This window comes from Anoplopoma fimbria, chromosome 17 (assembly GCF_027596085.1).
Source record: "Anoplopoma fimbria isolate UVic2021 breed Golden Eagle Sablefish chromosome 17, Afim_UVic_2022, whole genome shotgun sequence".
Taxonomy (NCBI): Eukaryota; Metazoa; Chordata; class Actinopteri; order Perciformes; family Anoplopomatidae; genus Anoplopoma; species Anoplopoma fimbria.
Genome location: NC_072465.1, coordinates 15,931,796 through 15,945,259, shown reverse-complemented (window position 1 = coordinate 15,945,259; position 13,464 = coordinate 15,931,796). Strand labels below are relative to the sequence as shown.

Genomic DNA, 13,464 nt, shown 5'->3' with positions numbered 1-13,464 from the left:
AGCATGTGTTGCGAAATGGTAGTTAATAGGAGGTACATCTTTTTGATTCATAAAGAACAACAATCACGCTTTTGTGAAAGTTAGATTTATTTCAACACCAGCCATAACTGTTAGCAGAGACAGTAGCCCAGAGTTATGCATTTTGCTAGTGTTTAACCACAAGTCCAGTCTTGTCAATATTATGACCAGCCACCTCCACTCAAACTCCCTTATGAAATGAAAAGGATGATGACATCCTTTAGTCTGAACAGTGTCAAATAAATACAATGACAGGTATGGTAAAAACATTTTAAAATATCAATGAGGACCAAGTTTGTGAGCAACAATGTGAACAATATTTTTTTACATAGCATAAACATTTAGTTGTCTTTTTCTTGCCATGTTTGCAAATTGCCCTTGTAACACAAAATAGCACTGCGGCCTTGTTGTTTGAAAGATTTTAGGACTCAAAAGGTTTACAAAAAGTTGTATTAAAACAATTACATTAAAAACTCTCCTTCATGAATAAAGTATGAATACTATTAACATCTGACCTTAACTTAAAAATATTTAAATAAGCTTTGCATTAATACTCGTTCTATGTCATAACAAGCATACTTGAATTTGTAACAGCTCTGCCATGTCAACAAAAGAATAGCCCCAAAACACAACATGTAGTAAGACCCTGAAACTGAAGCACCATATTTGCAGGGTTATATAGTCAAAATAATATACTGAATTATTATTTTTTAGCTAAATAATGGTTATCAAGAATATTGATAACTTTGAAAGTGTCGCTATGGCCTGATAGAAAGGCACCCATACATTTAAGGCCAAAAGGAAAACAACTAAGGTAGAAAAGTGTATGTGTCTCTTTTGTTGGAGTTCAACCAGTGAGTGAAAGTTCTGGTTTTAAAAAGAATAACTACATAATCTCTGGATTTGCTGCTATAAAATAAATAGGGAAAAAAATATTTAGAATCATTTGAAAACATCACCAACAATCTGGTAGATAAACATGCACATCCGGTAAAAAAAACATCATATAATACTTGAAACAATTAGTATGATTTTTTTAAAGAAAGAGGAATCACCTAAGAGCAAGTGAGAAACAAAAAGTGCACAGTCAGGATTACACAGGCAATGGGTAATTAGCAGAACAGTAATAGTGGTGCATAGTGTCGGTAGACTGGGGAACTGCAGTTGGCAACAGATGCGATGAGTCATTCTTTCTGCATGTTCAACATCATTTTACGTACTTGTTTTTGGCACTCTAAAACAAGGCCCTTGGAAAATACTGGTGTTTGTGATCTTGTGTTAGCAACATGATTTGGACCATGATTAGAGAGTGAAGGAACCAGATGACTGGCAACTGTCACAGACACTCTGAAGAACCTCCTTAAGGAAACTCGGCATGATAGATTTACTGCAAATGGAAAGAAAAAAAAATAAGTAAATCACATTAGATTGATTGTTGATTGATTGTTGAAATTTCAATTTCCTTTTAATTACTGAAATGAGGTTTATGAAGATAGCGGTGAGGAAACTTAGATGGAAGCAGGAAGAAAAGGAGAAGTTGTGTAATGCATGCCGGCTTCAAAGAGTCACTGATATTACGGGGAATGTTTTAATGATCTCATGATAATTTAAAATAGTTTTGACTCTCTTGTTTGCTGACATAAACCTTTTTTTATATTCTGAATTCATTAGATACAAAATTGAGAATAGTATCTTATCTCGGAACAAAAACATGATTATTGTAGTTAAAACTGAGCAGATTACTGCAGACAGTTTTTCATTATTTTTTCTTTTCAATCGTTATCTCAACAAAAAAAAGAAAGTTGTATTATGAACTGAGATTACATATAAATTAATGGTTTCTAGAAAAGTAAGGAGGTATATAACAAATGGAATAACAATTGTAAAATAAAACTTCTTTCTGCAAACTCTTCAGAAACGGTTTTCAGGCTCAAATTCCTAAGCACTTGTTCACATCACGTTTTGTTGATTACGTGAAGCATCATCCTCTTTGCAACCTCCCCCCACAAAACAACTTCCTGGCACATTAACACGTCACAGACCTCAAATAATTTCCCAATAAATTACACCTGCTTATACAAATTTGATATAAATATCACATGAAAAAAAGAGGCTTATACACCATGCTCAGGAGATTGTTGCCAACTGAATAAATTCTGTTTATAAATGTTATTACAAAAACAAGAAAATCAAACTTAAATTTAAAGTTTAATAGTTTTTATGCTAGTAAATGACTGAGAATAGCACAAAAGAAAGGAGTAGTTCTGCTCAACCGGTCTAACATCGTAAACACAACCATGTATTGTTAACAGTACAAACATATTAAATAGGAATAATACTAGTATGCCTTATATTGTCTTAGAGGTATAACGGCTCTACAAACAGAAATTTTAGTGTTAGAAAATATGTGTTTATGCAAAGCCTGAGAGAAATACAAATCTTAAAATACAGATATAGAAGTTTAAAAAGCCCACATAAAGCCTTGTATGAGAACCCAGAGCCTCCACTGATGCTTAGTGGCTCAGAGTTGGTTCTGCAGTACAAGTTCTGACTTACATGATGGTTGGACGAGGCTCCCTTGGCTTTTGTTTTGCTCTTACCACCCCCCGCTGTGGCATTGTTGCGGCGCGCCTGCTCATGGTCAAACTCCAAGTCCTCCAGGCGCTGGGTTAAGGCCAGTTTCTGCTGGATGGCCATACGTAACAGAGAATTCAGGGTCTTCTTCTCATCCTCCGCAGCACCCAGCTGCCTCTGCATGTCATCCAGCTGGGTCACATACTCATCACACCTGAGGGAAAGAGAGGGGAGTCGTGGAGAAAAAGAGTAAGAGAGGGGAAAAGGACGATAAACATTATTTCCAGCAGGTGGAGCAATGTGCCTTGAACTGCTGCTACTGTCACATGTTTTCTCCATTTCCCAGACCGCCTATTCCAGATGGGAGGAAGAGGTCTCAGCTAGCGCACAAGTATTGCATCAGAAATTCCCACAATGCTTTGAGTCTCTCACAAATGTAAACACCGACATAAAATTGCTTGAATTTTAGTTTCATTATTAGGAAATTGTTCTGAAAAGAGGCAGAATTAGCAGGAAATAAAGAAATATCAGGGATCTTTTGATATTTTGGTAATGTTAAATGTAAACCAGTGATTATGTATAATCATACCTTGTAGCAAACATGGCTCGAAGAGAGGAGAACGTTGCAGCGTCCTCTTTCAGAGCCTTAAGTTCATTGCGGAGCTTCATTATTGTCTCCGTCACCATGGCCTTCTCGCTGTCGTACTTACCCTTCAGGTTGGCCAGAGCAACCTCAGCCGTCTAAAAGGAATAAGATCTTATATAATCATTCATTCATTATTCATTCATTCATTTCGTGCACTTCCGTCAAGTCTAAACTCAGTGGTTATTTTTAGCTTAAGACCGTTATCCTTTTCTGTTGCACTTGTCACTTTGAGAAACAATGAACATCCTTCCTCTGAGAAACAGCAGCCATGCATACACACAAGCACACACACACAGACACACTCAGGGTTGTCCTCTGACCTGTTTGTTGGCCTTCAGCACAGCTCTGAGAGTGGCGATCTGTTCCCTTTTGGTGCTCAGAAGGGACTTCAGTTTGAGGATCTCTCCCATGCAAGCCTCCTTGTCCTTGTCTGACACTGTGCTCAACTCCAGGTTAGCAAGCCTCTGACGGGACAGGTCTGTGGTGCGGTCCACTGCCTGCTGCAGGTGGCGGATCTGGTCCCTGATGATGGCTACGAGGTTATAGACGTTCATGGGTTCTGGCCGGTGCTCTGGGACGGGCACAGCTGAGGTGCTGCTGGAATTACTTCCAGGTTCAGTCTCAGTGATCAGCCCATTAGTGAGAAGTATGGAAGACTGGTGCTCCTTCCCTTCATGCCCCTTTCTTACTATGGCCTTTCCTTCTTTGTAGTAGTCGAGCATGACGCGGTTAGGGGTCTCATTGTTGCACATACACACATGGTTGTAGAGATTGGCCAGCTCTTCACTGAAAGCTATGAGCTCATCCTGCGCCACGTTAAGGCTGCCAAGTGATTCTCCCGCCGTCTCGCTGACCTGACGGAGCTCCTTCTCCAGACGAGCCACCTCTGCTTTGTCGCCGTGGCTAATCTTCTCCAGGGACGCCAACTTTGACCTCAGCTCCTGGATTTCGCTATCCAGCCGCGCTCGCTCACATTCGTACTGGGTTCGACACTCCTCGTACTGTGACCTCAGAGTCTTCAACTCCTGCCTCAACTCCCCGGCTTCAGACACCGCCACAGTGTATTTACACTGAAGAATCTCGGGTCCATTGATGTCCAGCTCGTAGTAGTCTCCGTCATCGTGGCTGTCCCTGTCTTTCTCACTGTCGAGGGCAGACTGGCGCTCCTTACTGGCCTGAAGTTTCCTCATGGCAGTGAGGTTTTCAGTCAGCCTGTTGACCGTTTCCTTTTGCTCGGACACAGTCCCATAGGCCTGTTCAAGGTGCTTCTGGTTCTCCTGGAGAGAGTTGATCAGGGCGGCTTTCTCCCGCTCCACCTAAACATGAACATAAAAGCACTTTCAGTCAGTTGGCCAACCTTATAGCACAAAATAAAAAATGTTTTAAAAATAAAAGAAAGCGGCAAAAAGCCCTTTGGCGAGCTGGAAGAACACACATTGTATATTTCTCTCCTTTCCCCTCTATAATCAAAGCCAGTACAGTTTCTATATCTGAGTACAGTTTTTTTCAAATTTCACAAAATTGATTTCAGCAAATATCCTCCTAAAATGTCCACATTTGATGAATGTAAAAATGCTTACACAATTGATATGGCCATAGATGATCAATCACATGTTTTCCCTACCACCAACACTTGATGTGGAGAGTTAAAGATTTGACAATGTCTACTAATATAGTAATCAAGAATTAGAATTTTGACAATGGCAAAATTAAATAACTTTAGAACACTTAATTCAACACTAACTGTAGCCTTCTTTCAAATGAAATGTGGCGTCAGTCAATAAAGCTACTTTCTGAAGTTTGTGTATCAGTAAATGAGCATTGCACCTTTAGGCTCTCGATTCTCGTAATTTCAAAATGGAAAAAAAATATTTGAGGCACTGCATTGAAGCTTATTCAACAGTCTCTTTAGTACAAATGCTTTATAATACTTTTGTCATAAATCGAGAAGTTGTTGTATTATAGATATAATGTTGAACCTAATAATTTGCTTTTGCCACCATGAGGATATGTTGAGCAGAGAGCAGACTGAGTAAATTAAAGGCCAGAGGAATCTACTCAGACAAACACTCGTAGATGTTCCCACGAATAGTTAGTTAGCACGATAATCTTATGTGCACGCACATGCTGTGCTATATACAGATATGTTTTAGTAGAAGGTTAAATCGACTTTTGCGTGAATGTGTTGAACACAAGGAATCAGACAGACACTGCAGCACACTGCACTCATTCAGCAAGTAATGAATGGATTGTCAAAGAGGATTTCATGAATTTCATACCTGCACAAGCTGTTGTTTAAGTTTCTGGATCTCAGAGATGTTGAGCTCGCTCAGCAGGTCGTCCACCAGGCTAGGAGCCGGCTTGAAAGCGTCTCCTCTCTTGTTCACAGCAGCTCTGTTGTCTCCATCACCTTCACCTATCTTGGCCAAGCCGTTTTCAAAGCCTCTGATGAGATCATCATTGTCGGGCTCTGTAATGATGGAGGAATCCTCATGGAGCTTTAGGTTGTCGAAGGAGATACTGAAAGAGCTGACAGAGCCGCCGATGGTCATATAGTGGGAGAGCTCCTTGCGAAGAGATGCCTTCTGCTCACGCTCCGTTTTGATCGTTTCTAAGGCCTCCGTCAGCTGTCGCTCAGCGATTTCTCTCAGACGCACAGCTTCCTCCTGCTGGCTGTGTAGGCACTGGGAGTCCTCCTCCAGACGGCGGATCTCATGCTTTAGACCTTCAAATTCCACCTTAGCAGATGGTCAGAAATATAAATTAAACTGTTAATAATTTTACTTCTATATTGATTTGGGTTTTTTTGTCCAAAATGACCATACAAATAGTGTCTAGTGACAATAAAACAAAAACTTTAGATGTGAAAATGTTTAAATTAAAGCCAGCATAAACATTTTTTGATTACAATTTCAAATTTTAGCAAACGTCAAAAGTGTTGGGAAGGCGACATGTCTTTAACCTCTTGACTTACAATGTGGTTATTATAGAAAAAAATAATAATGTGTATAGTTTGAGTGACAAAATGGTGTTTAAACAAAAACAACATGACTTTTTCCCCATAATTTCCACCCAGTTTCAAAATGTGTAACAAAGTGAGTATTATGTTCCATCTTCTTGCTCTTACCTGGCTCTGTCTCAGCACAGACACTTGTTTCTGAAGAGAGATGTTCTCCTCCTCCAGCTCGCTGTAGTCCTGCAGCAGACGAGCTTCTCGCACCTTGTACTCTCTCACGTCATCACGCAGCTGACCTCGCTGCAGCTCTGCCAGCTCTGAATGCTGTACACAGGAGAAGAGGGGAAAGTTATGACACGTTATAGGAGAAGGTATAAGAAAAAAATACGTAATAAATAAATACATAAATACCAACTATCTTTGAGGGGAAAAAAATCACCCAGGCAGTGCAAACTACATCCTTGCAACTAATCTGGTCAAGTGAAATGAGGATCAGCGTGTCAGCATGTTTCACATACCACAGAGGCTAGACTTTGGCAGGCAAGTGTAATGACAGAAGGAGGACTTGGTCCACTTACCAATCCATACTACAGAGAGTCCTGGCAGAGAACATCCTTTGTGTCACTCACAGTGGACCATTACATCATCTCTACTGCTGGTTTCACTGCATTTCCGCTAACTGACCCCTCCCCCACTACAAGCACAAACTTCAACTCTCTCACAAGTCACCCTGACAGCTAGTGGTTGTCTGGTCTCCATGTCAGTCTAAACTTCAGTTAGCTCTACTAACATTCTCTTTTATACTATTTTGATCGTAAATGACAAAATTCTTGGGTACCATTTCAAACGAAAGACGTGCTTCGTTACTGACCTCCATTTAAAATGAAAAATAACTAATCTGATATCAGCACTACCAAAACAGTAACATTTGATTTAGGAAAAACATTTACAGTTACAACACAAAAGGCTAAAGAAAACAAAAACAAATGGTAGATCAGTGTGTCAACAGCATCCAGGAAGCAATTTCAGGTTAACATACTAGAAACAACTCGGTAAAATAGAGTTTTCATTGATACATAAGGACTTCATCAACAGAATGTTGTAGAATTTAACAGGGAGATCATGAGATGTATTTTATATTCTTGATATTACATTAGGACCATAATGAAAATAAGAATATTCAAATGAGCACAACATTTATATTGTGATTCTGCTTTCTAATACTTGTATAATTTAACGATCACCTCTCTTATCTCCAGAGCAATGGACGACAGGCGATCATTTTCAGATTGTACGCTTGTGAGGGAGTCTTTGGCCTGTCGGAGCTCATTCTGCAGCTCCAGGACCTTCTGCTGGTAGAGAGCGTCCTTACTGGCAGACTCAAGCATCAGTGACTCTTCCCTGCTTTCCCCATCTGCTGCCACCTTCCTGTGGGCTGAATACGCTTGTCCAAAGGCCTGGGGACAGAGAAAGACAGATTAGGGTTATTTTACCCAAAGTGTTTATTCAAAAATACCAAGAGCCTATCATTAACTGAATCTATTACTAGCTGTCCACTCTTTCTGTTGTGTTACAGAAGACCATTCACTCACAAGTGCTGTGTTATCCTGCTGCTACATTTCCGTGTTATGTCATAATGTTCATCTTACACACTAACAGAGCATGACAAAAAAAAAAATCATGCACCAATTACATTTTAACTGCATAAATACGAATTTGTCCTGCTAACATGACAACGTGGAGCAAGCTAGAGACTGCTGTTGTCCAATTCACATTCAGGGGAAAACACTCTCATTCTGTTTAATCTGTCTTAGAAATCTAACATGAGAAAACTCAATTTTAAATTTACAGTTAAACGCTGAAATGGCCAGTTACTGTTTTGCTATTGATTTGAAAAGCTGCCGCATTCTTGGCATATTTCAGTCATTTTGAAAGACAATAACCACAAAAAAAAAAAATCCTCAAGATGCAGGAGGAACTGGTGACACATTAAAACCACTCGCTCTCTGGTCTGTTAAAAGCCTTTCCAAAGCAGAGAGGTGGGAAAGGCAGGGTCTAATGGAGGCATTGACAGATTCAGAGCCAAAGTTTAAATAGGATAACAGGTTGATGTCAGATTCCCACAGCCATTTGACTAAAAGGCTTGAAGACTTCAAGCCAACGAGCACTGAGCCAAACTGGTGACATAACATCTACTGTCCAAGAAAGCCCTGAAACCCACCACAGAGCTGTAGCTCTCCTTCTTACCAGCATCTAACCCCACCTTTTATTCCTGAAAAGTTTTCAGTCAAACAAAAGGATATGTGTCACAAGTAAGGTCAATCATAACGTGAAATCAATCTGGGTGATCATGGGGGATTCCTGCACTTACATCCTCTACTAAAAAGAGAAAAGCAACACTCAGAGTCATGAGATACCAAGACAATGACAACAACAGTGAGTCACAGTGACTGGACTGTCTGTTCCATGAATAATGTAACATGGACAAAATCTGCATCGAGACACAACTTAGAATAAGTCATTGAAACTCATGCAGAGAGGACACAAGCGAGTCTGGAGGTGTTATTAGTTAACAGAAAAAAAAGAGCTGTAACGATTAGTCAATTAACCCATGAACTAAATCGAACATTAAATCAAACATTCCCTGGTTGCAGCTTCTTCAATATAAGGATTCAATTATTTTCTTTGTCATATATGACAGTGAACTGATTATATTTAAGGCTTTGACTTTTGGTTGAATAAAACAAACAACCTAAGCACATGACTTTTGGCTGTGGGAAATTGTAACAAGCTTTTTCATTATTTTGAGACATTTAATAGACCAAATGATCAATTGAAAAAATAAAATGCTTCATTGATAATCAAATTTATTGCTAGTTGCGACCCTAATTGAAATTTGGACTGAATGCATTCATGTGTAGTAATGCTTGTGATTAAACAGACCTCGTTCTTATTTTTTTGGTTTACAGCTCAGGAAGAGACCGACTTCAACCAGAGAATCTCTTGTTCACTATCAAAGCTGTTTTCTGTAACCAATGTTTTGCATTTGTGGCTTTCTGGTAACCAGTGAAACACCACAAAATAAATATTCAAATACACAAAAATATTAAGAGCGAGCAAAGGAGATATAGTCGATAACAGGTGGCGACCACAACTGTTGCATGTTGAGTCCAATGTGGAAGTGCCGTAGGATGCAGGTCCTCTTAAGGTTGAAAAAAAACTGTCTGCAAGGCTCTTTTTATACAGAGCAGAAGGGAAAACCCCAACTTCTCTCTAAAAATGAGGTCAACATTTCCCACAAGTTAGGATCTTAGTAGCTAATATCGCTTCTTCTTTTGTCTAACCGTTTCCTCATTTTCTAATTTTTGCAGTTTTTAGCATCAATGCGTGTTAGAAAGAGCAGCTAATGATTATCCCCCTAAGAAATCTAAAGGTGATGTTCAGACTGGCATGTTCATACTAAGAGAAAAACTGTGTTGGAGTCATAATGGATGTGAAAAGAGATTTGTTGATACAACAGCATGGCATTTTACTGCTGAAATGAGTTGGGTAAAACCAGTGTCAGGCATCTGAATTGGACGGTGATTATGAAAGAAGGAAACCTCCTTGCCATGTGAACCAAGGTCTCTTCTGCTTTACTGACCCAACCACATTGACAAATCCCAAAAAGGTGTAGCTGGTAAGGAGAAATTCAGGGCAACCAGAGGCTAGTACTGTTGTAGTAGCTTGTTAGAAATGCCTCTCCAATGAGCAGAATTAATACATAAGAGAGATCAGGATAGGGGAGTTAAAAAAAAATACCATGGAGGGATATTATCTTCCTCAAGATTCAAAACAAGTCTTAAACATGCGTCTTTTCTACTAGAGCCCTATCGCAAGGGGTCTTAATGTTTATTGAACCACGCACCTATACGTATTTCACCATAAAAGCATTTCTCCTAGTCAAAAGTTGTATTCTCACTAGTAAGAATGGAAATGAAAGAAATCTGCTTTTAAATTCTCACTTGAAAGCAGAACTTTGATTGTACTTGCCGAAACAAATATCCACAACTACTTTTTTCCAATCAACAACTGTTATTTTGGATATCCACAATGTCAATGCCAATGATGTGAATTTGGCTTTAAATATTCAGATATTCATAACTGCATTTCTGGATGTATACAATAGAGTTCTTACTCGAAAAACTAACATGTCAGCTATCTACAATCCAATTGTTACTAGTCATAACCATACACTGTGGTCATAACTGAAATGAGCCATTTTGGCATTGCATTGTCATAATACTAATTGTAGATATCTGTGTCTAAGTGATAGTGGGTATACGTAATGACATTTTTACCAGCCACAAAGTATCTTGGATATTCAAAATTACATTATTGACATCTGAAATGAAAATTATGCCTAGGAAGAATGTAATCAAGGATATCTGCAATACATATCCAGTCTAGCTATTAGAAGTTAAAACGACTTGCCATACGAGCCTGATCCTTCCTGTTACTTTTAAACCCAATAATCTAATAGAAGGTTGGCCACATAGGCATCTAAATTTGACATACTGCTGCAGCTGCAGACATCTAATTTGAAGGCCTCAACCTTACATACCAAGAGCAAGTACGGGCATGTGACCAAAAAGAAATGTTAATCGTATCAGTCAATGTGAAGACAACTTACATGTTGAACCCCACGGCTACTTATAACGACTATAAATAGCTTTTGGCTGCCAACATCAGTCATTTCATAAGAGAATATCCAGAGACAATTATCAGTCAGTCAGTTCACTCTTACTGGTACTTTGTGGTTTTTGATGGCATGAGCTGAAGTTATACCAAGTTATGTCTGAGCTGTACAGGACCCAGGCCCATGATCGATGGCTCATCTTGCATAACTTATGTTGGTTCTGATTACAGAGGTTGTGGTTCTGACTGACACGTCCAAAGCAGCAGCAGGGGGGACATATGCATTGCGTGGGCTTGGACAGCAGAATGATATTTTCGTTGCAGATACACATTTCAAGGTGTCCGGCTGCGTGCATGACCTCGGTTTACCTCCTTCAGCTGATCCAGCTCGTGTCGGACAGTCTCATATTCTGTCTCCAACTCATCGTGTCGCTGCTTGAGCTGCTGCTTCTCCTCCAGCACCGCCAGCCCGTACTCAGCCGCCTGGATCTTCTCATGGGTCGTCTCCCGGAGCTCCCGGGTGAGCCGCTCGACCTCCACGCGGAGCCACTGCGGCCCGGCCTCAGTCACCAGGACCGCATCGGGGAATTCCTGCTCCTCCATGGACATCTTGGTGAGCCGCCGACTCCCCGACTGTAACGGGACCCAGCCCCTAGCTAGCAAAGAGCACAAAACCACCGAGACCACAAATCACTGCAGGGTTTGTTTGAGCCGCATTGTCGGGACTTACAGCTCCCTTTGCCTTTTCCCGCCGACGACTTTAACGATGCTCAACACGGACGATACTTTTGTCATTTTCGAGGAGTTTCTTGAGGCTTTTCGGGAAGCTGACAGAGGAAACTTCAGTTGAGATCAGCGATTGGGGGAGAAAAAAAAAAAAAAAAAAAAAAAAAAATACCCCTGCACGACATTCAAATCGGTATGAGAGGTAAGGGAAATGTAGTTTTAAGGGTGACGTCAGTATCTCAACGACTACGAACGGCAGCTGCCGTTTTTACGTCAAGTACCAGAATGCATTGCGTGGGTTTGGACGTGATTCAGTAACAACGGAGGAGTGTAATGCAGCACTGCCATCTAGAGGTGTTGTAGTAAAATTACAACTTTACCCAAGATTGATATTGTGGTTATGGCTTCAAATAATTATTTTCAGAATGAATCATCTATTGAGTGTTTCTGATGAACTGGATTATTGTGTGCTCGTCACAAGCTCTTGGAGTCTAGATGTCTGTTTTTGCCTGACTAACAGTCCTGTACCCAAACTATATTTAATTTAAAATTATATGAATTAGAGCAGAGCAACACAAATTCCCAAGCAAAATTTTGCCTTTGGAGACAATACAGTATATTTTAACTTCTCTTAGCAAATATGTTTTGTTTTTTTCTCAATTAAGTGGACTGACACTTTAGGTTATTCGTGTTTTCTCTTATCTTTGTTAACTGATGTAATGCCAAATGGCAAAAAAAAAATGGCAAACTCTTCAGTAAAACAAATGATTTACTGATTGCCATTGAGCCATGACACATTGGACTAACTGCTTCACGACAGGCTGTAAAAGCATTAAAACATACAAATGTGAAAGCAAAACATTCTTATCTGGGACTTCCCGTCTGCCTCACGCGACAGAGTGGTTTGACTAGATTCAGGAAGTTGTCTGCTTGGTGTTTGGTTATCCTGTTGTTCTTACACCTGTCTGGAGCATTTACCTGCAGCTGAACATAAATGGTGTGTATACCTTGTCTTTCACCTGTGGTAAGGTTAATCCATTCTCTCACTGTACAGTATAGTTATTCATTTTGATATTACTATATTTAATTTCCTGCTTTCTCTCTCTCTTTTCAGTCTCCCTACTTTCTCTTTCTGTCTTTTATTAATACCCTACTTTGTGTTTATCCATCAAGCTATTTGTGTTGATCTGTTTCTATCAATAGATAATGATAATGTTTCTTTTTCAGGAATATGGAGGGGGACTTTTACCAACACTGTATGTACATTATTATGTTGGCACACAACAAATGGAATCTGCCTTTATTTAGAAGATATTTCTTAAATCTATTATATTTCTTCTGAACATTTCAGACAAATATTACCATTTTTATTCAATCTGCTTTGGTTTGGGATGTGGCACGGCACTCTACAGGCCCTTTTGTCGTAAGTATACAGACATAGAGTATCACTCCAGTTCTTAAATGCTAAATCATTTTTATTTTGTAGGAACAATGTACATTTCCATGATCTAATTTATCAACAGACCTTCCTATTTTTGTTTGGAGGTTAATTTGAAGTTTATACAATGGACTTTGTAACTGTTAAATAATGTTTATGTTGCATTTCCAGCACTCGTGATTCCATCAGTTCTTGCTGTGTTTTTCACCATGGTGTTCGAGATTGTGGGCATAGTATCTGGTAAGCTGAGCTTTGTTTGCAAAACATAATAGTTATTGCAGAAACCTTTAACTAGAAGTTGTTCCTTTAAATTGCTAAAGATGCTGTTTTAGACTTTCCCTGATCCCCTTTATGTTTTGTTGTACAACAATGACAATACCAATGTTCATCTTTTATGTTTCCTGTCAGATCTGCCACCCCATACTAGGA

At 39.6% G+C, this 13,464-nt stretch overlaps 1 protein-coding gene across 1 annotated transcript; it reads right to left on the bottom strand.

The window, feature by feature from the left end:
• Positions 1-79: 79 nt before the first annotated feature.
• Positions 80-11,725, bottom strand: LOC129105546 (protein bicaudal D homolog 2-like). Its single transcript, XM_054616622.1, has 8 exons — positions 11,241-11,725; positions 7,439-7,651; positions 6,366-6,518; positions 5,518-5,976; positions 3,559-4,554; positions 3,182-3,333; positions 2,575-2,806; positions 80-1,405 (listed from the first exon to the last, which is right to left on the bottom strand). Exons 1-8 carry the CDS (start codon positions 11,478-11,480, stop codon positions 1,403-1,405), a joined length of 2,448 nt encoding a protein of 815 aa, XP_054472597.1. The 5' UTR covers positions 11,481-11,725; the 3' UTR covers positions 80-1,402.
• Between the last annotated feature and the right edge of the window lie 1,739 nt (positions 11,726-13,464).

Excerpts from the sequence above, each read along its gene's own strand:
- LOC129105546 (XM_054616622.1), bottom strand. The coding sequence starts at position 11,480 with ATGTCCATGGAGGAGCAGGAATTCCCCGATGCGGTCCTGGTGACTGAG. Across the intron at positions 4,555-5,517 it reads TTAAACAACAGCTTGTGCAG|GTGGAGCGGGAGAAAGCCGC; the intron begins GTATGAAATTCA and ends GTTCATGTTTAG. Across the intron at positions 2,807-3,181 it reads CGAGCCATGTTTGCTACAAG|GTGTGATGAGTATGTGACCC; the intron begins GTATGATTATAC and ends TCTTTCCCTCAG.